This window comes from Hemiscyllium ocellatum, chromosome 42, assembly GCF_020745735.1.
Source record: "Hemiscyllium ocellatum isolate sHemOce1 chromosome 42, sHemOce1.pat.X.cur, whole genome shotgun sequence".
NCBI lineage: Eukaryota > Metazoa > Chordata > Chondrichthyes > Orectolobiformes > Hemiscylliidae > Hemiscyllium > Hemiscyllium ocellatum.
The window spans coordinates 33727503-33752825 of NC_083442.1; the positions used below are offsets into that span (position 1 = coordinate 33727503).

Below are 25323 nucleotides of genomic sequence, written 5' to 3' on the forward strand. Positions count from 1 at the left end.
GCCCAACTTCAGCATAAAATACTACTTTTTTCTAGATGTTTATAGTTCTGATGAAGACTCGAAACATTCATTCTACTTTCTTCCCACAGATCGGTGCTGGGTCTAATACTTTTCATCATTTACATAAATGATTTGGATGTGAGCATAAGGGGTACAGTTAGTAAGTTTGCAGGTGACACCAAAATTGGAGGTGTAGTGGACAGCGAAGGAGGTTACCTCAGATTACAACAGGATCTTGATCAAATGGGCCAATGGGCTGAGGAGTGGCAGATGGAGTTTAATTCAGATAAATGCGAGGTGCTGCATTTTGGGAAAGCAAATCTTAGCAGGACTTATACACGTAATGGTAAGGTCCTGGGGAGTGTTGCTGAACAAAGAGACCTTGAAGTGCAGGTTTCTAGCTCCTTGAAAGTGGAGTCGCAGGTAGATAGGATAGTGAAGAAGGCGTTTGGTATGCTTTCCTTTATTAGATTAAATTAGATTACATACAGTGTGGAAACAGGCCCTTTGGCCTAAACAGTCCACATTGACCCTCTGAAGAGTAACCCACCCAGATCCATTTCCCTCTGACTAATGCACCTAACACTATGGGCAATTTAGCATGGCCAATTCACCTGACCTGCACATCTTTGGACTGTGGGAGGAAAATGGAGCATCCGGAGGAAACCCACGCAGACACGAGGAGAATGTGCAAACTCCACACAGACAGTTGCCCGAGGCTAGAATCAAACCTGGGTCCCTGGTGCTGTGAGGCAGCAGTGTTAACCACTGAGCCACCCTGCCGCCCCAAGAGGAGAGGTCAAGGAGAGTCCTTCATGGTAACCTCAGTCAGTGTGGGAATGGAACCCATGCTGTGGGCATTACATTACTTCGCAAACCAACTGTCCAGCCAACTGAGCTATACCAACCAGTGAGCTAAACAAACCAGGAATATTAGTAGGAGTATTGAGTACAGGAGTTGGGAGGTCATGTTGCAACTGTACAGGACATTGGTTTGGCTACTTTTGGAATATTGAGTGCAATTCTGGTCTCCTTCCTATCAGAAAGATGTTGTGAAACTTGAAAGGGTTCAGAAAAGATTTACAAGGATGTTGCTAGGGTTGGAGGATTTGAGTTATAGGGAGAGGTTGAATAGGCTGGGGCTGTTTTCCCTGGAGCATCGGAGGCTGAGGGGTGACCTTCTAGAGGTTTATAAAATCATGAGGGGCATGGATAGGATAAATAGACAAAGTCTTTTCCCTGAGGTGGGTGAGTCCAGACCTAGAGGGCACAGGTTTATGGTGAGAGGGGAAAGATATAAAAGAGACCCAAGGGGCAACTTTTTAACGCAGAAGGTGATATGTGTATGGAATGAGCTGCCAGAGGAAGCGGTGGTGGCTGGTACAATTGCAACATCTGGACGGGTATATGAATAGGAAGGATTTGGAGGAATATGGGCCGGGTGCTGGCAGATGGGACTAGATTGTGTTGGGATATCTGGTTGGCATGGTGAACATCTCTATGACTCTATGAGATACTGCCAGACCTGCTGAGTTTCTGTTTTTGTTTCAGATCTCCAGCATCCATAGTTTCCTGTGTTGAGATTAGGACCGAGGCAGCTGAAGTCACACTCACCAATAATGGGGAATTAAAATCAGTGATGCATAAGAAGTCAGATTTGGAGGCGAGATCTTGGAAGGTTCTCGCAGTGAAGAAGGTTGCAAAGATGCAGAGGTGAAATGACAAGAGAATTTGAAAGTAAGTTTAAGCAAGAAGAAGGAATTCCAAAATGCTTTATTTATTCCCAGGCGAACAGACATCCCATCTGAGGAACTTTACCTCAGAGAGACTGCAGCCTGCAACAAAACACCCGCAGCAACCAAGCCTGGAAAAGTTCAGTACAAGGAGAAAGTGAGGACTGCAGATGCTGGAGATCAGAGCTGAAAATGTGTTGCTGGAAAAGTGCAGCAGGTCAGGCAGCATCCATGGAGCAGGAAAATCGACGTTTCGGGCATGAGCCCTTCTTCAGGATTCCTGAAGGGCTCATGCCCGAAACATCGATCCTGCCTCATCTGCTGCGCTTTTCCAGCAACACATTTTCAGCAAAGTTCAGTACAACCACAGATCAATCCAACACTGGATCATTTCTGCTACCAGCCTCAGACTGATCATAAGGAGATCTTTTGATCTTTTGCCAGGATACTGTGAAAAGATTCTCAACAACGTTACTGAGCTCATCATTCTGGAACAGTTTATATAATAATGCCAAGTGATGGACTTCCTGTGCACTCCTTTCAGTTGCTTCCCATTGGGTTATATGATTAGATTCATGATTAGAGTGGTGCTGGAAATGCACAACAGGTCAGGCAGCATCTGAGAAGCAGGAAAAATGATGTTTTGTACAGGAGCCCTTCCTGATGAAGGGTTCCTGCCCAAAACGTTGATCTTCCTGTCCCTTGGATGTTGCCTGACCTGCTCTGCATTTTCAGCACCACTCTAATCTTGACTCTAACCTCTAGCATCTGCAGTCCTCACTTTGGCTTATATGACTAGATGCCCATTGACTGCTGACAAGTCAGCAAGCTGATGTTGACGATGCACCAAGTGCACCTGGGGAGCAGGCAACACCAAAACAGAGCATTAATTGTCACGTCAATTCATCACAGTCACTGATAAAGCATGAGGATTAGACTCCTGGGTTACAATACGTTCTCTGAACATAGCCCAAGTTTGCAAATGAGTGTATGGAGCAGAATATTCTTCCCATTTTACACGAACAGTGTGAAAATGTCATGTACACACAAAGTTCCATTTGATAGGAACATAGAGGCTCTTTTCTCACCCTGCCTGTACCCCAAGGCTTTCAAACTATGGCACTCCTCTAGCTGGTGACCAGAGATTCTAAAAACCCAGAGACAGTGCAGCACACTTCCTCTTAACTTCGCAAACATTAGGGCAGGAGCTTGTTAATAAGGATTAGTAACAAGTCCCTTCACACTGCACTGGGCCAGTGTGCTTGGATGGACACATCTGCTGATGCAATAAAGTTCAAGTTTCTATCTCGCTACTTTCTATCCTGGACTTAAGAGACAGACCAGCACATAACTCCTCCGCATTTATACATATCCAGTCTCCGTGGGAACCAGCTCCTGCATTAAAAACCAGGCAAGCATACATAATACATCAATGCCTGTGACATTTTGGCTGCTCTCCACATGTAATGCTCTCCCATCAAACTAGTGACAAGGGGGGCCAGACAAGTGACAAATATAAAGTTGTCTCCACTGTGTACACCATATAGCAGCAACAACATTACAGAGAGCCTAAAGCAATCAGATTCCATTGCCAGCTCCTCTGTCTTGGACAGGCTTCATGTGCAGCTCAAAGGGTCTTAAGGCATACTTGAAGCAAACAGCTGAAACTTCAGTCGCTTTCTATATCAATGACTTGGATAAAGGGATTGAATGTACACTTGGTAAATTTTCTGATGACACAAGGCCAGGTAGGAAAGTAGGTTGTAAAGAAGTCATAACGAGTCTGCAAATGGAAATAGATAGGTTCAGTAAGTGCACAAACATTTGACAGATGGAGTATAATAATGTGCAAAAATGCAAACTTGTTCACTTTGACAGGAAGAATAGAAAAGGATAGAATAAATATTAAACAGTGTACTATTTAAATGATGAGAAATTGCAACACTAGAATGTGAGGGCTTTGGGAGGTCCTGGTGCATGAATTAGGGGTGGCACGGTGGCTCAGTGGTTAGCACTGCTGCCTCACAGCATTAGGGACCCAGGTTTGATTCTGGCCTCAGTTGACTGTCTGTGTGGAGTGTGCACATTCTCTGCACGGGTTTCCTTCGGGTGCTCCAGTTCCCTCCCACAGTCCAAAGACGCGCAGGTTAGGTGGATTGGCCATGCTAAATTACCCATAGTGTCCAGGGATGTGTGGGAAATGCAGGGTTACAGGGATACCCACACCACAACAATTAACTTTAACTAAATTTCTAAGGAAAATCTTTTGAAATTATGGCAGGCGAGCGATGTGGTGGGAGGATTCTGGGATGCTCTTCGGAGAGTCAGTGTGGACTTGTTGGGCTGAATGGTGCTCCAGTGAAGTCAGCTAACTCTGTAAGGCTGAGAAGCAAACACTGGAGCCTCCCTATTCTGTGTCTTTCTGACTGGTCAGAAAGAATAGGGAGGTTCTAGTGTTTAATTCTCAGTCTTACAGAGTTAGCTGACTTCACTGGAGCACCATTATAGTTCCCACACTGTAGGGATTATATGACTTTATTCTGGTACAGAAAATGATTTGGAAGACAAATCTATGTCGACATTTATTGCAAAGAGGATGGAATATAAAGAGTAGGGGGATTGCATTAGAGGCAGCTGAGATAAGGCTCCTGCAATGAATGTGATGTTTTTCTATAAGGAAATTTGGACAGGTGTGGTCTGTATTGATCGGAGTTGAGAAGACCAAGAGGCAATCTCACTGAAACAACAAGGGTCCTGAAGGAACTGGACATGGTAGCTGCTGAAAGGATGTTTCTCTTTATGGGAGCTTTCTGAAACTGGGGACGTGATTCTGGGGTCTCTGATTTAATGTAGAGGTTTGCCAAACTGTGGCTTTCTCTTCCTTACAGAACAGTGAAGATAGTCATTGAATTGTTTTAAGGCCGAGTCACACGTTCTTACTTACAGGTCTAAGGGGAAGCTATCCAATAAGGAACTGAAGGCACAGTCAGATCAGTCATGATCTTATTAAATGGTAGTGTGTGTTTAAGGGGCTGAATGATCTACTTCTGCCTCTAGCATATATGTTCATATACTGTACATGATGAACTAGCATACAGAAGAGCATCTTTGCCCAGATGCCACCGAATGAGACAACCTGAAAGAAACGATGCTTTCAACATCTTGGTTCACATTGTTTATGCACAAACCCCAAACACTCAGCACAACTGCGCCTTGCACCCCATCATCGTGCAATGTGCACGACTGGTGACCTGAGCAATTGCACCTTATTTGTACAAATTGCCAGAATGGGATGTACTCCATGCTCTTGTCCAGGTCTAGGCTGATAATCTTGCTGCTGGAACTCCAATTGCGAGGTTTCTGTATGGACTCTAACCCCAACATCATTCCTCTAAATCGTAGTGAGACTAACTGGTCAGAAAAACACAGAATAGGGAGGTTCCAGTGTTTGAATCTCAGTCTTACAGAGTTATCCGACTTCACTGGAGCACCATTACAGAAACTAAGACTGACCTGTTTGGTTCTGAGATGAAGAGTACAGCCTAAGCCTGTTGTTAAGTAGCAAATCAGGTGATACTCCAAGTTCCAAAACCTATACAAGATTTCAAAAGAGTTTCCTTAGAAATTTAATTAATTCTTGTGGTGCGGGTATTATGTGCAATAAGGCTGGTGGTTTATGCCCATACTTGAGGAGGTAGTGCCAAGTGCTTTCCATAGTGCAAGGAGCACCTGAAGTGATTTGATGCGCAGTAGTGTCTTGTCAGCACACTTCAAAGGGAAGGTAAGAGTCAACGACCTTGCAGTGGGGGGGGGGGGGGGGGGGGGGGGGGCTGGTAGAAGGCCAAGAAAGGACAACAGGTTTCCTTCCCTACAGGATTGTTGTGAATAGGTTATGCTTTAATCACAATCAAATTTTACTGGCTTTTTGCTTCCAGATTTAATAAACGCAATCTTGTGACACAAACTGTGCTGGTTGGAACTTACTAAATGGCTGACAGACCAAACAATGAAATACAGTAAAAGATGGAAGGCCCACATTTATATCACACTGTGCACAACTTCAGGACATCCCAAAGTACATCTCAGCTGTAAAGTACTTTTAAAGTGTAGTCACTGTTAACAATGTCGGAAAACGTGACAGCACACTCTCACAAATAACCAGTGACCAGATTAGATTAGATTCCCTATAGTGTGGAAACAGGCCCTTTGGTCCCACCAGTCCACACTGACCCTCTGAAGAGTAACCCACCCAGACCAAGTTCCCTCTGACTAATGCACCTCGGGCGATTTAGCATGGCCAATTCACCTAAGCTGCACATCTGTGGACTGAGAGGGGAATCCGGTGCACCCGGAGGAAACCCACGCAGACACTGGGAGAATGTGCAAACACCACACAGACAGTCACCCGAGGCTGGAATGGAACCTGGGACCCTGGTGCTGTGAGACAGCAGTGCTAACCACTGAGCCACTGTGCCATCCTGATAATCTGGTATTTAGCAATGTTGATTGAATGACAATTTGACTAAAATACTTGGGAGACCTCCCCTGCTCCTTTGCGAAAACCCCTGTGGAAGCCTTAATGCTTAGCAGCCTCTCAGGCCGAAGTTTAAAGTCTCATCTGAAGAATGGCCAACCTGTCTTGCTCAGTACTGGTTTTGTGGTGTCAGCATGGACTAAGTGATCAAGCCTCTGGAAAGTGCATAAACAATGTTCACAAGAAAACAAAAAAAAAGGATTTTTTTTTACAAGGAGAGATTAAATGTTACTCTGGGAGACCATCCTGAATTGCAATTCTTGCATATAACAGGCACTGACACCATTGTTTATTTGTACATTAACAGGGGTCAAAACAGACAGGGGTGCACTGGACTGAAACAGGCATGTTTCACCGTGGATCAGCAGCAGCGTAATTTATTTGGTGCAGCAGTAAATTAGCTCAATGTCAGCTTCTTGCACAATTTCAAATATTATATCGTGCAAGCTGACAGGGAAGGACATGTGGGAGCTATCACAGGGAACTGCAAAATGGTCTCCAAGGTAAACCTGCAGTGAGACTTCAGGATAAACTGTGATGGCTGAACAGAATAATTCCACTGTCAGCTTGGGTTCAATGGGTAACAGCTCAGCTTCCAAATCAAGGATTGTGAGTTCCAGCTCCACCCGAGAGCATTAATTCCAGCTGCCCCTGTACTGGAGTGTGGTATTGTCAAAGCTGTTGGCTTTCCAATGAGGTATTAAAGGCCTGTCTGCCCTCTCAACCAGACAAACAGCAAGGCACTTCTTGGGGTTGACGTCCCAACCAACATTCATTCACCTGTCACCAACGACACTACATTGTCACAAACAAAGCCCTGCGATGCTGGAGATCTGAAACAAACTAAAACAAAGTCCTAGAAAAACTCAGCAGGTCTGGCAGCATGTGTGGAGACAAATATACAGAGTTAACACTTCAGAGTTTACGCTCTGGCTAAGGGTTATCCAACTCAAAATATTAACTTGCCTTCTCTCTCCACTGATGCTGCCAGATGTGTTGAGTTTCTCCAGCACTTTGTTTCTGTTTGTATGACATTATCTGATTTATTTTAGTCATCACCATGCTATCTGTGGGAGGTCACTGAGTAAAAATTGGTTACTGAGATTGTGAAAGGCAGTATATAAGTAAGAGTCTTTTGTTCTTTTCACATTTACCAGGTGTACACAATTTTGGATATTATACACCATCTCAGTGTCGCACTAAGGAATCTCCACTTTTCCATTTTCTTTTGAGCTCCCGCAGTGCTTGAGACAGAAGTCCCTGCTCCCCCCTGCACCGATCTCTCTGCTCACCTTGACAGACCCACCTGCCTATTTGCTGCCTGTGCTAAGGTGGGGAAGGTGCGGAACTGGGCTGGCAATCGGTGCAGCCCCAAACTCCAAACTCCATCCTGTCGTTAAGCAAGGCAAACATTTCCACAGCAGGACTGAGTTGCTGGAACCTGAAGTTACAGTCTCACGTTGTACTCCATAATGCATGAGGGACTATCCACAATCAGAGATACGGCACTCAGGTAGTACAGAATACAGAATATCCTCTTACTGCTACATGCTGCCAGTGAGGTTACAATAGCTTGAACAATTCATCAAAAGTTACACTTATATAGCAACTTAATACATCTCTCAGAAACCATCATTATCTTTATAAAGCTAAAAGCTATGTGCAGCAGCCATATACCTCCCTCTCAGTGAGAAGGAGAAGCAATTTTCCATATTTAATATCCTCTTTGAAGAGGGATGAACCTTGGTCAGGACACAGCATGCATTCCTTGGGCCATGTTTGATATTGCTGGTGGATGTTGAACACTTATCTGAGCAGGACAAGGCTTTGGTAAATCTTCTGTGAACGGGGTGCGCCTTTATTTAATGTTTCAACGGGTAGCTCTGACAATGCAGCGCCTCCTGTACTAGAACTGGGTCCTCAGAGTGTGCTGAGGTCACTGGAATGCAGCATGAACCCAATGACTTTGGAATTCAGAAGAAAAACCACTCCCAACTGAGTTAAGCTGACAAAAATCAAAGGATAAATTCAGAACATCAATGTAGTTAAAATGGTTTTGCAACAACAAACTCACAGGCATCCTGTGCCTTTAAGAACGGTGGTGTTTTGTAATCCCAGTGGTGTTCTGCTCAAAGATATTTTGATAATTAACTCCATACCCAGAAAGAGAGAGACAAGGGGGAAGGGCAGCAGCAGAACATAAACAGAGAAACCTTGAACAGGACAAATGAGAGCAGGCAGGAGGGGACAGTAAACAGAGATAGAGATGACACAGCTCAAACCCAGTGACCTTCTCAAGGACACCAGTTTCTGCCACATAATTGCGGACTGCAATGCATTTAGTGATTACATTCACCAACATAGCTATTGCGCACAAGCCTGGTACACAATTCTTGTCAGCTAGTGGCTACCAGGAATCTCAAGGACTTCACTTCTTTTAATCAGCGTCGTCTCTCATCAAGGAACATTGTATTGTCAAAGATGTTGTCTTTCTGATGGTTTGGAGACACTGGTGTTGGACTATAACCTGGTGCTGTGTGATTTTTAACTCTTTCCAATGAGGCATTAAAGCCCTGTCTGCGCTCTCAACCAGTCAAAGAGCAAGACAGTTCTCGTTAAAGTCCCTGTGGGATATACAGTAGACCCACATGGTGCCACTTCATGGACTGTGGCATGGAAGGCAGGACAAAAAAAATCAAATAAAAGCAAAATATTGCAGATGCTGGACATCTGAAATAAAAACAGTGAGCGCTGGAGAAACGCAGCAGGACTGGCAGCATCTGTGGGGAGAGTCCAAAGACTCCAAAAAGGAGTCCTGCTCAGTTTCACCTGCATTGTTTGTTTTTATTGCAGTTTCAGTCTCCAGGGTAGCATTTTTTTTAGGAAAAAGTGTGCACTGCAGGTGCTGGAGATCAGAGTCAAGAGCGCGGTGCTGGAAAAGCACAGCAGGTCAGGCAGCATCCGAGGAGCAGGAGAATCAATGTTTCAGGCATAAGCCCTTCCTGATAAAGGGCATATGCCCAAAACATCAATTCTCCTGTTCCTTGGATGCTGCCTGATCAGCTGTGCTTTTCTAGCACTACACTCTTGACTTTCTGGTGGGGGGGGTTAAATAACTGCATCTCCTAGCTGGGGCTGAGGCTAATTGTTCTACTCTCTCTCATTCCTGATGAAGGGCTTATGCTCGAAACGTCGAATTCTCTATTCCTGAGATGCTGCCTGGCCTGCTGTGCTTTGACCAGCAACACATTTGCAGCTGTGATCTCCAGCATCTGCAGACCTCATTTTTTACTCGAAGATTTTAACCTACTGCGAATCCTCTTACAAGGATGCCTTCCTTGAAGAAGCTCTCTTCCTCCCTCTACAAGGCCCACCTCCATTGCCCCTCCCCCCTACCTTTTATCTTAGCCTGCTTGGCTACTCTCTCTCATTCCTGATGAAGGGCTTATGCTCGAAATGTCGAATTCTCTATTCCTGAGATGCTGCCTGGCCTGCTGTGCTTTGACCAGCAACACATTTGCAGTTGAGGCTAATTGTGATGCCTTCCACTGTTCACCTGGCTCACCCCACAGAATTCTGAAATGGTATGGTGTTAACTGACATGGAATCCACAGACAAAACCAGATTTACTGGTTCTTTAATCACTCAACAATGTGACAAGCGTGTATTGGAATTGCTCACTTGGAGTCAGGCAAACAGCTTCTGAGGGTGGGAATGTTCAGCTAATAGAAATAACCCCACCTCACCTCTCTCTTAGAGATACACTCCTTCAGTCAAAACACTATCTAGGTCCGTCCTGAATTCACTGACTAATTTCTTCCCAACCCCAGCAGGAGACAATGCCACCTTGTGAATCTGTTTGTTTTTCTCTCTGCAGAACTAGAATCTTTACAGCTTGTGTTTTTTCCATGGTTTGGAGGTGCTGGTGTTGGACTGGGTATAATTGCTGTTTGTTCAATCTAGGTTTGTTGAATATATCACATCAGTTGCATGGCACTTTTCGCTATAAATTCTGTGTGCTATGATCCTGCTTCACCAACTACCTAATGAAGGAGCAGTGCTCTGAAAGCTTGTACTTCCAAGCAACCCTGTTGGGACTGTAACCTGGTGTTGTGTGATTTTAAACTTTGTTTTTTTTCCCAAACAATTTATTTCAGCTCAACTTCTCTACGTCTGTCAGAATTTGAATCACCGCAGTTTAATTCACAGCATAACCAAATCACAAATACATATGACCCTGTCATCCATCAGATTCTGAATCACAAAGATTTACAACTCCTGTAAATTATCTTTATAATTTTCATACAATATCTTGACCAAGTGCAACAATAATGAGGTGTTTTGACAGAAAGGGAAACTGCAATTAAAAATAAATACTGTACAGGAAAGGCATTTCAATAAACACCATGGTTACTGTGAAGTTGAAAATTTGTGAACTGAAAAGGGTTGAAAAGTGTGGTGCTGGAAAAACACAGCAGGCCAGGCAGCATCCGAGGAGCAGGAGAATCGTCGTTTCAGGCATAAGCCCTTCTTCGAATGAAGAAGGGCTTATGCCCGAAAGGTCGATTCTCCTGCTCCTCGGATGCTGCCTGGCCTGCTGTGTTTTTCCAGCACCACGTTTTTCAACTCTGCTACTCCAGCATCTGCAGTCTTCACTTTCTCCTGAACTGAAAAGGGTGTCGGTGAAGGTGCAGGCGATGACAGAGGATGTGGCTGCTCCATTTCAGATGGAGAGGCCTCAGCACGGTTTACAAGAGCAGGCAGAGGCATGATGGGCCTAAAGGCCTTTATTTGTTCTGTATGGTTCTAAAATCACTATAAAATAGGGAGATGGAGTTAAAGCAGCACCACATTAGGTTAAAAGTCATGAGGCCAACAAGGCAGGCCTGTTTTCACTGAGTATCCAGATATCACCCCACCCACCTTCTAACCACATCCCCTAACCACATTATCGACCACATCCCTCAACCTCACCACTTCATGCCTCAATCCCTTCTTTTTCTAGAAACAAAACTAACTACCTCATGGTCCCAATTAAAGTCTTTCTTGGGAATTTATTCCATTATATAAAGTTAATAATGGTGTCAACAGCTTCCCTTTTAACTAACTTTCTTAATCTTTCAATTTGTCAATTTCCTTTATAATCCTTAAAATGTCCATGCTATTTTCAAACACAGCAAGCAGCCTATCCTGTTTACTGCAGTCATTCTGACCGCCCAGTCAGTTCAATTCTGGATTACTCAATCACAATCATTTGAAAACTGGAATCTAAACTAAGCAAATTGATGCAGTAAAATGCATTGATGCTATTGGAAGCAATTGTGTCATTTACTGCCCTCCCTACCCTTTCAACTATCTACTCCTATTTAATTGGCAGCACATTGGCTCAGTGGTTAGCCAGAGACCTGGGTTCAATTCCACCCTCAGGCGACTGTCTGCGTGGAGTCTGTATATGCTGCCCGTATCTACACGGGTTTCCTCTGGGTGCTCCAGTTTCCTCCCACAGTGAATAGATGTGCAGGTTAGGTGGATTGCCATGGGAAATTGCACATGGTGTCCATGGATGTCCATGGGGATTGCAGGTTAGGAGGGATAGGGTAGGACTGTAGGTCTTGGTGGGATACTCTTCGCAGGGTCAGTGTGGAATCGATAGGCTGAATGGCCTGCCTCCACACTGTAGGGATTCTATGATCAATAAAGGTGGTTGTCACACAGCAGGACACCAACAATATCTGCTGGGATCTCAATCTGGTGGCCATGTTTCAGATGTGAACTGTGATAGCAAAGATCAGTGGCTGGTCTACTATAGGAAGCATCACAATCAAATCTGGTAATGGTTTCATCGAACAAGCAGACTTGCCATTGGATGCAACTCATGGATTAGCACCAAGATTTGCTTGATCCGTCCCAAATTCAAATACAGTCCACCGACAGTGAGCCGGCTGGGGGTCAAGGATGGGGCTCTTCCCGATTTGTGTGACTGAATTACATGTTGTCCCTACGCAGGGAGACACCATAAATCTGACCACCTCCAGAAATATTTGCTACTGGCATCGCTTCATAGAACACATTAGTGACTCAAAGTATACGAATTATTTGGCACAACATTAAGTCATTGGAAAAATTAACTCAATTTAATCACAGATTGGTCTCACGTCATGTCTCAACTGGAAAAACACCACTAATTAAAAACAGTAGCCCCCCATTCCAAATTGACACCACCCACTAACTTAGATCGCTCTCTCACAGTTCTATAACATTGCCCACTGTCAATCTTAAATAATTTCATCACCAATGTCTCTGCTACGTGCTCCCGTCTCCAGAACCATGTTCCCAATGTTCTCCCCATCTCTCTCCCTTTCGTCTAACATCCTGCTCAAAATGCAACCCATCCTCATCCAGAATTGTTTGTTCGCTCTGTAGGAATTACGCCAAGTGTGTTTGTTACCTCAATTAACCACCTCACTCTCATGCGAACATCTCTGTCCTGAACCTGCTGCAATGCTCCAAGGAATATTAATTGGAACACGTTCCAATTTTGCATTAGGATGGAAGCATCCAAGAGTGCAATGCTCAGTGAAAAAATGATACATTTGATTGTATTTTCTGCAATAGCTGGCTTGAACTGCTTTGCAATGGTCTCAGATAATTTATGAATTAAATATATATTTTGGAAATAAATAAAAACAAGCCATTACATCTTACTGAGGCTTCAAGGAATGAATGTAGGTCAATAAAACCTGAATACTGCCATGTTTTTCACATATACATCAAACAAGTACAGATGGTCTTGATTTATTAACCAGTCTTCCTCGAAACACTAACTGATTATAGGGTACAGATATGCACTGCTGCTGGATTCACTAATATGTGGGAATGATTACCACACAGTAATCTAATCAGGGAGGTGATGTCAATCCACTAGAGGCAAGTTCAATTAGTTCATACCTGTCAACTGATCCACAAGATGAGATTGCAATCTCAAAATGACTCAGTTATTAATATAAACAGGATCATTAAAACATTTATTCAGCAGTTCTGCAGTGTTTATGTTGTGAATTATGTCTACATCAAGGCAAGTGTTGTTAAAGCCAAGAAATGAAACACCACATTAAACACTCCCTGGACAGGTACAAAGTACCCTCTACACTTTTAGGCTAAAAGTAAAGCTTCCTCTACTGTCTCTGACAAACACTTCCAGGATAGATACAGGCTGGGATCAGAGATAGAGTCAAGCTCCTTCTACACTGTCACCATCAAATACTCCCAGGACAGGTACAGCACAGAGTTAGATATAGAAAAGTAAAGCTCTCTTGACACTGCCTCCATCAAACACTCAGAGAACGACAAATGAAGTCTAGAGAATGCAGAGAAATAAACTCTGATGTTTTAAAACCAGTTCACATTACAAAAGAGGTTGTTTGAGAGGTTTTGGGAATATAATGTGGGATAAAATCTTCAGGATCTGACCTAATGTGTCCCAGACCATTACGGGAAGTAAGACAGGAATTTACGAGACCCCTGGTAGAAATATTTGCATCAACTACAAGTACAGGTGAGGTGCCTGATGACTGGATGGTTGCTAATGTACCTTTGTTAAGACGAGTTGTAAGGAGGAACCAGGGAATGAGAGACCTTTGAGTCTGACTTCGGATGTGGGTAAATTGTTGGAGGTGATTATAAAAGGTAGGATTTATGGACATTTAGAGAGGCAAGCATCGATTAAGGATAGTCAGCATGGTTTTGTGACAGGAAAATCATGTCTCACAAACTTGATTGAGTTTTTTGAGAAAGTTAATTGATGATGGCAGAGTAGTAGACGTTGTCTATTTGGATGTTAGTAAAGCCTTTGACAAGATTCCATATGGTAAACTAATTAATAAAGTTAGGTCACATGGGATTCAGGGTGAGCTTGCCAATTGGGTAAATAATAGACTGAATGGCAGGAGACAGAGTAACTGGGTGAAGGGTTGCTTTTCAGACTGGAGGCCTATGACCAGCGGTATTCCACAGGGATCCGTTCTGGGTTCTTTTTTATTTGTCATTTATATAAACAATTTGGATGGGAATATGGAAGGGATGATTAGTAAGTTTGTGGATGACACCAAAATTAGTGGCACAGTAAACAGTGAAGAAGGTTTTCTAAGAGTAGAGAGGGATTTTGATCAAATGGGTCAATGGGCTGAAAAATGGCAGATTGAGTTCAATTTGGATAAATGAGAGGTATTGCATTTTGATACAACAACCAAGGGTCGTGCTTATACAATTAAAGGTAGGGCCTCGGGCAGTGTTAGAAAACAGAGGGACCCAGGGGTGCAGGTACATATTTCTTTCAGATTTGCATCACTTATAGACAGGGTGGTTAAAAAGGTGTTTGGCACACTTGCCTTCATTGCGCAGTCCATTGAGCATAGGAATTGGGAAGTCATATTGTTGTACAGACACTGCTGAGGCATCTTCTGGAATACTGTGTCCAGTTCTGGTCGCCCAGTTATAGGCAAGATATTATTAAGCTGGAGGGGTTTACCAGGATGTTGCCAGGTATAGAAGGATTGAGTCTTAGAGAAAAGCTGGACAGGCTGGGACTTCTTTCACTGCAGCATAAGAGGTTGACATGTGATCTATTGGAAGTTTATAAAATAATGAGAAGTATGGATAGAGTTAATAGTAGTTGTCTTTCTCCTAGGATGGGAGACTTCAAGGCCGGGGGGTACATTTTAAAGTGAGAGGAGAGAGATTTAAAAATGACACAAAAGACAAAATTTTTACAAAGAGGGTGGTTTGCATGTAGAATGAGCTTCCTGAGAAAGTGGTGAATGCAGGTACAATTACAATGTGCAGGAGACATTTGGATAGATACATGTACAGGAAAGGTTTGGAGGGATATGGGCCAGGAGCAGGCAGGAGGGACAAGTTTAGTTTGGGATTAGGGTCAGCATGGACTGGTTGGACTGAAAGGTCTGTTTCCGTGCTGTATGACTATGACTCTATGGCAGGGACAGCATGGGGTTAGATACAGAGTAAAGCTCCCTTTACACTGTCGCTATCAAACACTCCCAGGACTGGAACAGCACGGGGTTAGATACACAGTAAAGCTCACTTGTCGCTTTTAAAGTAAAATAAATGGAAAGTAAATCACTCTTTATACTGAACCCATCAAGTACTCCCAGGACAGATACAGCATTTTAGAAACAGAGTTAAGTTTCCTCTTTTCCAAGAATATGCCTCAGATCTACTATCAGATTATTTCCTTTTTGCACTTGCTTCATAATTTTGCATTTCCCACATTAGCTATGTTCCAGTTTTTGAAGATTTGTGCTAACAAAGGGATGCACCCAGATTCAGGACAACATTAAAATTAAAAGGAATATATGGGAACAAAATTCCCCGTTAACTACAATCATCAGATACTTCATTGGAAAAAGTTTCAGCAAGAAAATCCTTTCTCCAGTGTACAACAGCACAGCTCCCACGTGAAAGATATACAATCACTGTTAGATGGAAAATGAAAAATGTTTCTCAGGAGAAACACTGAGTCAGACAGAGGGAGTGAATGGAGGGTGGGGAGAGGGAGGGAGGAAGGGAGAGAGAGAGATGGAGATGGTGGGAAAGAGAAGTGGAGACAGAGCAAGAGACAGACAGAAAGAAAAACAGCCTTTCTTGCTTATGGTTAAGTGAGAGAGGGAGAAAGGGGACAGAATACTAGTGACAGTCAGAGCTGGTGACAGAAAGTCTGGGCTGGATGCAGTTCAGCGGTTGGACCCGAGTGATGTTACCTCCAAGTCGTTTGTGTTGTTCCCAATCTGGTTGACGTTGGGCAATGATCCTCCATAATACTGAGCCCGGGTTTGTGCTAAACGTAAGTGGTGTAGTTTGTGAAACTGTACCTAGGAGTAATTAGAAAATGGAGTCAGTTTACAGTCGCTTAAACATGTCAATCATAATTAAGTTGGGGGCAGATATTTGGCAAATATAATTCTACAGAAGATATAGCACAGAAACAGTCCATTCAGCCTAACATGTTAATGTTAGGGTTAATGCTCTATTTGCATCTCTTCCCATCTTTTTCATCTACCAGTACAACCCTCTGTATCCTCCTTCATCTTGTGCATCTGGCTTCATTTTAAATGCATCTATAATGCAGAGACAGAATTTTCTAGCCTTTCACAAGTCTGAAACTAGTCAAATCAACCAACACAAGTTATGTGTAAAAAGAACCAGATTGTCTGCACTTCAAGCTCCAGGAAACACGTGTGTCCTAGTTTGGATGTGCTAGAGGAAATATTAAAAAGAAAAGATGGATTGCCATAACACAGCAATTCCCATGACCACCACAAATACTTTACAATGAATTAAATACTTTCTGAAGTGTAGTCACAGCTGTAATGCTGAAAAAATGGAAGCTGATTTGAACACAGCAAACCCCACAAACAGCAACATGATGTCGTCCAGACCATTTGTTTGTGTTTGATATTGATTGAGAAATAAATACTGGCCAAGTTTCTGGGGACAACTCCATTGCCATACTTCAGAATAGTGGAACTTTTACATCAGGTTGAGCAGGCAGATGGGCCTCAGTTCAACACCTTAACTGAAAGATGGCACCCTGACAGTGCAGCACTCCCTTAACAACTTTGTCCCTTCTTCACCTGCAAAAAACAAACTTGCTCGTTGGACAGCTCACAACTCTCCACGCAGCCAGGAAGGACATTTCGGAATGCTCAGAAAGACCGTTGTTGCACTTCCACAAAATCAATTGGCCAGGGTAGCCTAAACTCGGTCATAGGGAAGTTGCTAGAATCTATTATTGAGGTGGTTATAGCAGGCCTGTTAGAAAATCAAACCATCAGAAAGAGTCAACATGGCTCTGCTTGACTAATTTATTAGAGGATCTTTGAGGAGGTACCAAGCAAGGTGAATAAAGAGAATTGTGTGGATATGGAGTACATATGTTAACAAAAGACAAGGATTACTGCGCAAGACAAGAGCACAAGGTGTAGGGGTAACAGATTAGAAGGGACAAAGGATCAGGAATCAAAGAGTCACGATAACACAGTTTTTTGGGTTGGCAATTTATAATAAGTATAGTACAATGTATATCAAAGAGTTTGATTAATGTATACTCGCTAAATTTGTCCATGATAGATAGATAGAAAAGCAAGTTATGTAAAATAGATCCAGGCAGGTTAGGTCAGTGGGCTGAAAAAAACTGGCAGTTAGAAGTATAATTTGGGAAATATGAACTTGTTCATTTTGAAAGGAAGAATAGAGATACATTATTTCATTATGATGACAAGACTCAGTGGTAAGGTGGGACCTGGGTGACCCGACACATAAATCATAAAAGGTTACTATCCAGACACAGCAAGCAATTAGAAAAGCAGATGGAATGTTGGCTTTTATTGGAAGGGAAATGGATTATAAAAGTCAGGAAGTTTCCTTGTAGCTGCACAGTGCCATGGGGATTCCACACCTGGGGCGGCGTGTAAACGTTTGGTCTCCTTATTTGAAAATGACACCATTGCATGATAAACAGGCCAGAGAACTGAAATCATTCCTGGGATGAAGGAGTAAAAAATGAGGTCTGCAGATGCTGGAGATCACAGTTGAAAATGTGTTGCTGGTTAAAGCACAGCAGGTCAGGCAGCATCCAAGGAATAGGAAATTCGACGTTTCGGGCATAAGCCCTTCATCAGGAATGAGGAGAGGGTGCCAGGCAGGCTAAGATAAAAGGTAGGGAGGAGGGACTTGGGGGAGGGGCGATGGAGATGTGATAGGTGGAAGGAGGTCAAGGTGAGGGTGCAGAGGAGATGACCTGGGGGGTGCAGTGAGAGAGAGACTCACTGAAATCCTTGTAGAGGGAGGAAGAGAGCTTAGCCTGCCTGGCACCCTCTCCTCATTCCTGATGAAGGGCTTATGCCCGAAACGTCGAATTTCCTGTTCCTTGGATGCTGCCTAACCTGCTGTGCTTTAACCAGCAACACATGTTCAACTGTGATCTCCAGCATCTGCAGACCTCACTTTTTACCCGAAGATTTTAACCTACTGCGAATCCTCTTGCAAGGATGCCTTCCTTGAAGAAGCTCTCTTCCTCCCTCTACAAGGATTTCAGTGAGTCTCTCTCTCACTGCACCCCCCAGGTCTCTCCTCTGCATCCTCACCTTGACCTCCTTCCACCTATCACATCTCCATCGCCCCTCCCCCAAGTCCCTCCTCACTACCTTTTATCTTAGCCTGCCTGGCACCCTCTCCTCATTCCTGATGAAGGGCTTATGCCCGAAACGTCGAATTTCCTGTTCCTGGGATGAAGGACTTTACTTTTGCAGAAAGGCTGAACAGGTTGGGCCTATTCCCTTTCGAGTTTATAAAATTGACATGTGATCTTATTTGAACATACAAGATCCTTCAGGGCTTAAGCTGGTTATTGGCAGGATGCTTCCTCGTGGGGGGAGACAAGAACTAAGGAACATAATTTATGAAGAAGAGGTTCCCCTCTTTAAGATGGAAGGAAGAACTTTATTTTCTTTCAGATGCTTCTTAGTGGGTGAATTCCCTTCCCTGTGAAGCAATGGAGGCTGAGTCAGATAGTTTTTGATAGACCAGAGAGGAAAGTGAAGTTGACACTACACCCAGAGCAACAAGGATTTTATTGAAAGGCGGCTCAGACTGAAAAGGGCAGAATGGCAAGTTTTACATTTCCTGCGGTTGCAGGTGAAGGTTGGGTTGGTGGGGGGGTGTGGACCTGACGAGGGAGTCACGAAGGGAGTGGTCTTTGCGGAACGCTGATAGGGGAGGGGAGGGAAATATATCCCTGGTGGTGGGGTCCGTTTGGAGGTGGCGGAAATGACGGCGGATGATACGCTGTATACGGAGGTTGGTGGGGTGGTAGGTGAGAACCAGTGGGGTTCTGTCTTGGTGGCGGTTGGAGGAGCGGGGCTCAAGGGCGGAGGAGCGGGAAGTGGAGGAGATGCGGTGGAGGGCATCGTCGATCACATCTGGGGGGAATCTGCGGTCCTTGAAGAAGGAGGCCATCTGGGCTGTACGGTATTGGAACTGGTCCTCCTGGGAGCAGATGCGGCGGAGACGAAGGAATTGGGAATATGGGATGGAGTTTTTACAGGGGGTAGGGTGGGAGGAGGTGTAGTCCAGGTAGCTGTGGTTCCGGGAGTGGAAGTTGCCTGCAAAACTTGCGCCCACACCTCCTCCCTCACTTCCCTCCAAGGCCCCAAGGGATCCTTCCATATCTGCCACAAGTTCACCTGCACCTCCACACACATCATCTATTGCATCCGCTGCACCCGATGTGGCCTCCTCTATATTGGGGAGACGGGCCGCCTACTTGCGGAACGCTTCAGAGAACACCTCTGGGACGCCCGGACCAACCAACCCAACCACCCCGTGGCTCAACACTTTAACTCTCCCTCCCACTCCACCGAGGACATGCAGATCCTTGGACTCCTCCATCAGCAGAACATAACAACACGACGGCTGGAGGAGGAGCGCCTCATCTTCCGCCTGGGAACCCTCCAACCACAAGGAATGAACTCCGATTTCTCCAGTTTCCTCATTTCCCCTCCCCCCACCTTGTCTCAGTCGGTTCCCTCAACTCAGCACCGCCCTCCTAACCTGCAATCTTCTTCCTGACCTCTCCGCCCCCACCCCACTCCAACCTATCACCCTCACCTTGACCTCCTTCCACCTATCACATCTCCATCGCCCCTCCCCCAAGTCCCTCCTCCCTACCTTTTATCTTAGCCTGCCTGGCACATTCTCCTCATTCCTGATGGCCCAAACGTCGAATTTCCTGTTCCTTGGATGCTGCCTAACCTGCTGTGCTTTAACCAGCAACACGTTTTCAGCCCTGATTTCTATGCTCCCACATTAACAGGCCCCATTCACTGGACTGTTGTTCTGAGAATCTTGCTCTCCACAAAATGGCTGGTACAGTTTCGGTAAAGTGCTTTGGTCTGTTCCGTTTAGCAGAGAGGTTCAAAGGTGCTGGCCTGAATGCTGGTCTCAAGGGCAAGTGTAATGAAACCAGTCATGTTGCAGTAAGTGGCAGACTGCCCAACTAACCAGCAACCCAGATTTATTATTGCTCAAGACTGTCTGTTCTCCATCAACTGCATGAGTCAAAAAGAGGGAGGAGGAATATTTTGCAATGGTTATCTGCATGGATTCAGTAAATATTGACACAGAACCGGTCAATTTTTTAAAAACGAACTAATTAAACACTTGCTTTGCTTTATTTTCCAAATGCTAATGCTAATGGTATACGTATGGCAACCAAACCTCACAAAGTTACTGTGAATTATTACAAAACTGATCAAACTGAGTCGAGAAACCCTGGTCTTCCTTTACCTGAGAAAATCTTACCTTTGGCTCATTAATGCATGGACTCAAACCGGATTATAATTCCACAGCTTTAGTCACCTTCTTTAAATGGGCATTCTGAGACCACAGAGCTGGAATTAAACAAGCTACTCAAGTGCAGAAAGTATTAAAACCAAACCTGACCCTGTCTTTACCCAACATCCACACACATATGCTTCTCAGAGGGGAAGGTGAGGGACATCACTGGAATTCAATCAGGAGTGGGACACTGGCTGAATGTTCTTACTCCTGTCATAAGTTGGAACAAAACTATGAGATTTTGTACAAACATTTTTTGCTGGAAGAATAACAGTTTCTTCAATCTCTCCAGATCAACAAAATTCCTCATTTCTGGTACCATCCAGGCAAACCTCCACTGTATTCCCCCCAAGCCCCGAAATCTTTTTGCTTGATATATGTCCCTGAAAAGCACCATGGGGGGATTCTTTATTCCAGTGAAATTACTACAACAAGTAATTCTTGCAGCTGCTGCTCAGAATTGATCAAAATACTTCAACCAAGAGCAAACCAGTCATTTCAAAGTATCACCTGCTTGGATTTCTCAGCTCAATGACTTGTATTATAAAGTAAGGATCCTTGAGTTTATCAGAAACTACAGCCACGTGACTTCTAAGTTTGTGTATGTGAATCCCTGGATGTATCTGTCCCTGCAGTCCCTTTGAAGTGATACCATTTAGTTTGCTAGGAAGGAAGTGGCATAGTGGCCATGTCGTTGGATTAGCAATGCAGGTGCAGAGGCTAACGTTCTCAGGATGCAAGTTGAAATCCTATTGCAGCGGCTGGTGGAATTTAAATGTACTAAACAGAGATGGAACACAAAGCTTGTCGGCATTGATGATCATAACATAAATGATGAATTACTGGGGTGCATTGAGCTGGATAGAAAACTGTCTGGTAGACAGGAAGCAAACAGTCAGAATACACGGGTTTATTTCTGAATGGCAGGCAGTTACTAGTGGGGAACTGCAGGGATTAGCGCTTGGATTCCTAGCCAGTCACAATATATGTTAATGATTTAGATGAGGGAATTAAATATAATATCGCCAAATTTGCAGATGACACAAAGCTGGCTGGGAGGGTGAGCTGTGAGGAGGATGCAGACGTGCAGGAACATGGCATCAATCGTGAAGGAGGGTGCCTGTAAACAGGAAGGTGGCTTGAAGTGTGTATAATTCAATGCGAGAAGTATACGAAATAAGGTGGGTGAACTTGCAGTGTGGGTTGGTACCTGGGATTTCGATGTTGTGGCTATTACGGAGACATGGGTAGAACAGGGACAGGATTGACTGTTGCAGGTTCCAGGGTTTAAATGTTTTAGTAGGGTTAGAGGTGGGGGTAAAAGAGGGGGAGGTGTGGCATTGCTTGTCAAAGATAGTATTACAGCGGTGGAAAGGACGATGGATGAAGACTTGCCGTCTGAGGTAGTTTGGGCTGAGGTTAGAAATAGGAAAGGCGAGGTCACCCTGTTAGGAGTTTTCTACAGGCCTCCTAATAGTCCTAGAGACGTAGAAGAAAGGATTGCGAGGATGATTCAGGAGAAGAGTGAAAGTAATAGGGTGGTTGTTATGGGGGATTTTAACTTTCTAGATATTGTCTGGGAAAGCTATAGCGAGTACGTTAGATGGGTCGGTGTTTGTCCAATGTGTGCAGGAGGGTTTCCTGACACAATATGTAGACAGGCCAACAAGAGGTGAGGCCATACTGGATTTGGTTCTGGATAACGAACCAGGCCAGGTGTTAGAATTGGAGGTAGGTGAGCACTTCAGGGACAGTGACCACAATTCAGTGACTTTTACTCTAGTGATGGAGAGGGATAAGTGTGCACTACAGGGCAAGAGTTATAGCTGGGGGCAGGGAAATTATGATGCGGTGAGGCATGACTTAGGATGCGTGGCTTGGAAAAGTCGGCTTCAAGGGAAGGGTGCAATCGATATGTGGAGCTTGTTCAAGGAGCAGCTATTGAGTGTCCTTGATGAGTATGTACCTGTCAGGCAGGGAGGAAAGGGTCGTGTGAGGGAGCCGGGGTTTAATAAGGAATTGGAATCCCTTGTTAAAGGGAAGAGGGCGGCCTATGTAAAGATGAGGCGTGAAGGTTCAGTTTGGGCGATTGAGAGTTATAAGGTAGCCAGGAAGGATCTAAAGAGAGAGCTAAGAGCAGCAAGGAGGGGACATGAAAAGTCCTTGGTTGGTAGGATTAGGGAAAACTCAAAGGCTTCCTATCGGTATGTCAGGAATAAAAGGATGACTACGGTAGGTATCGGTCCAGTCAAGGATAATAGTGGGAAGTTGTGCATGGAGGCTGAAGAGATTGGGGAGACACTGAATGAATACTTTTCGTCAGTATTCACTCAGGAACAGGACATTGTTGCCGATGTGAATATTGAGTCACAATTAATTAGAATGGATGGCTTTGAGGTATGTAGGGAAGATGTGTTGGAAATTCTGGAAAAGGTGAAAATAGATAAGTCCCCTGGGCCTGATGGCATTTATCCTAGGATTCTCTGGGAAGCAAGGGAGGAGTTTGCAGAGCCATTGGCTTTGATTTTTATGTCCTCGTTATCTACAGGAATAGTTCCAGAAGACTGGAGGATAGCAAATGTGGTCCCCTTGTTCAAGAAGGGGAGTAGGGATAACCCTAGTAACTATAGGCCGGTGAGTCTCACTTCTGTTGTGGGCAAAGTCTTAGAGAGAATTGTAAGGGATAGGATTTATGAACATCTGGATAGGAACAATGTGATCAAGGATAGTCAGCATAGTTTTGTGAAGGGCAGGTCGTGCCTGACAAACCTTACTGAATTCTTTGAGAAGGTGACTAAGGAGGTGGACAAGGGTAAAGCGGTAGATGTGGTGTATATGGATTTTAGTAAGGCGTTTGAAAAGGTTCCCCATGGTAGGCTACTGCAAAAAATACGGAGCTATGGCATTGAGGGTGCGTTAGAGGTTTGGATTAGGAATTGGCTGGCTGGAAGAAGACAGAGAGTAGTAGTTGATGATAAAGGTTCATCTTGGAGAGCAGTTACTAGCGGTGTTCCGCAAGGATCTGTTTTGGGACCATTGCTGTTTGTCATTTTTATAAATTACCTGGGAGGAGGGGCTAGAAGGTTGGGTGAGCAAGTTTGCGGATGATACGAAAGTCGGTGGAGTTGTTGACAGTGAGGAAGGATGTGGCAGGTTACAACGGGATATAGATAAGCTGCGGAGCTGGGCAGAAAGGTGGCAAATGGAGTTCAATGTAGCTAAGTGTGAAGTGATTCACTTTGGTAAGAGTAACAAGAAGATGGGGTACTGGACTAATGGTCGGATACTTGGTAGTGTGGATGAGCAGAGGGATCTTGGTGTCCATGTACACAGATCTCTGAAAGTTGCCACCCAGGTAAATAGTGCTGTGAAGAAGGCATATGGCGTACTGGCTTTTATTGGTAGAGGAATTGAATTCCGGAGTCCTGACGTCATGTTGCAGTTGTATAAGACTCTGGTGCGGCCGCATCTGGAGTATTGTGTGCAGTTTTGGTCACCATACTATAGGAAGGATGTGGAGGCACTGGAACGGGTGCAGAGGAAGTTTACCAGGATGTTGCCTGGTATGGTAGGAAGATCGTATGAGGAAAGGCTGAGGCACTTTGGGCTGTTTTCACTGGAGAAAAGAAGGTTTAGGGGTGACTTGATAGAGGTGTACAAGATGATTAGGGGTTTTGATAGGGTTGACAATGAGAACCTTTTTCCACATATGGAGTCAGCTATTACGAGGGGGCACAGCTTTAAATTAAGGGGTGGTAGGTATAGGACTGATGTTAGGGGTAGATTCTTTACTCAGCGAGTCGTGAGTTCATGGAATGCCCTGCCTGTAGCAGTGGTGGACTCTCCCTCTTTATGGGCATTTAAAAGGGCATTGGATAGGCATATGGAGGATAGTGGGCTAGTGTAGGTTAGGTGGGCTTGGATCGGCGCAACATCGAGGGCTGAAGGACCTGTACTGCACTGTATTTTTCTATGTTCTATGTGTCAGTGTGATTTGGACGACTTGTTTGAATCAGCAAATGTTAACAGATCTGGATAAATGTGAGGTTATCCACGTTGGTAGCAAAAACAGGAAGGCAGGTTATCCTGACTGTAAATTGAGAATGGAATGCACAACGAGACCTGGGTGTTCTTGTACACCAGCTGCTAAATGTAAGCTTGTAGGTGGAACAGGCAGTCAAGCAGGCAAACTGCATGTTGGTCTTCATAGTGAGATGATCCAAGTAGGGGAAAAACAATGCCTTCCTGCAATTATCCAAGACCTTGGAGAGACCACACCTGGAATACTGTGTGCAGTTTGGTCTCTTTATTGAAGGAAGAATGTTCTTGTTACAGAGGGAATGCAGCAATGTTTTACCTGACTGAATCCTGGGATGGTGGGACTGATATCTGAGCAGAAGTTAAATCAGTTAGGCTGACGTTTACTGGAATTCAGTGGAATGAGGGTGGAATCTCACAGAAACCAATAAAATTCTAACAGGACCAGACAGTATAGATACAAGAAGGATGTTTCTGATGGATAGGCAGAAAATAAGCAGGGACCAGATGTCTAAGGATACAAGGTAGAACATGTAGGACTGAGATGAGATGTTTCTTCACCCAAAAAGTGGTGAGCCTGTGGAGTTTACTGCTGAAGAAAGCAGT

General features: G+C 44.4%; 1 protein-coding gene across 3 annotated transcripts in view; it reads right to left on the bottom strand.

Moving 5' to 3' along the window:
- The window catches only part of crtc3 (CREB regulated transcription coactivator 3), an 89918-nt gene that overhangs the window by 48505 nt on the left and 16090 nt on the right, over positions 1-25323 (bottom strand). For all 3 annotated transcript variants that reach the window (XM_060853535.1, XM_060853536.1, XM_060853534.1), the window contains exon 2: positions 16044-16154. In XM_060853535.1, the coding sequence (XP_060709518.1) occupies positions 16044-16154 (111 nt within the window). The remainder of the gene's footprint in view (positions 1-16043; positions 16155-25323) is intronic.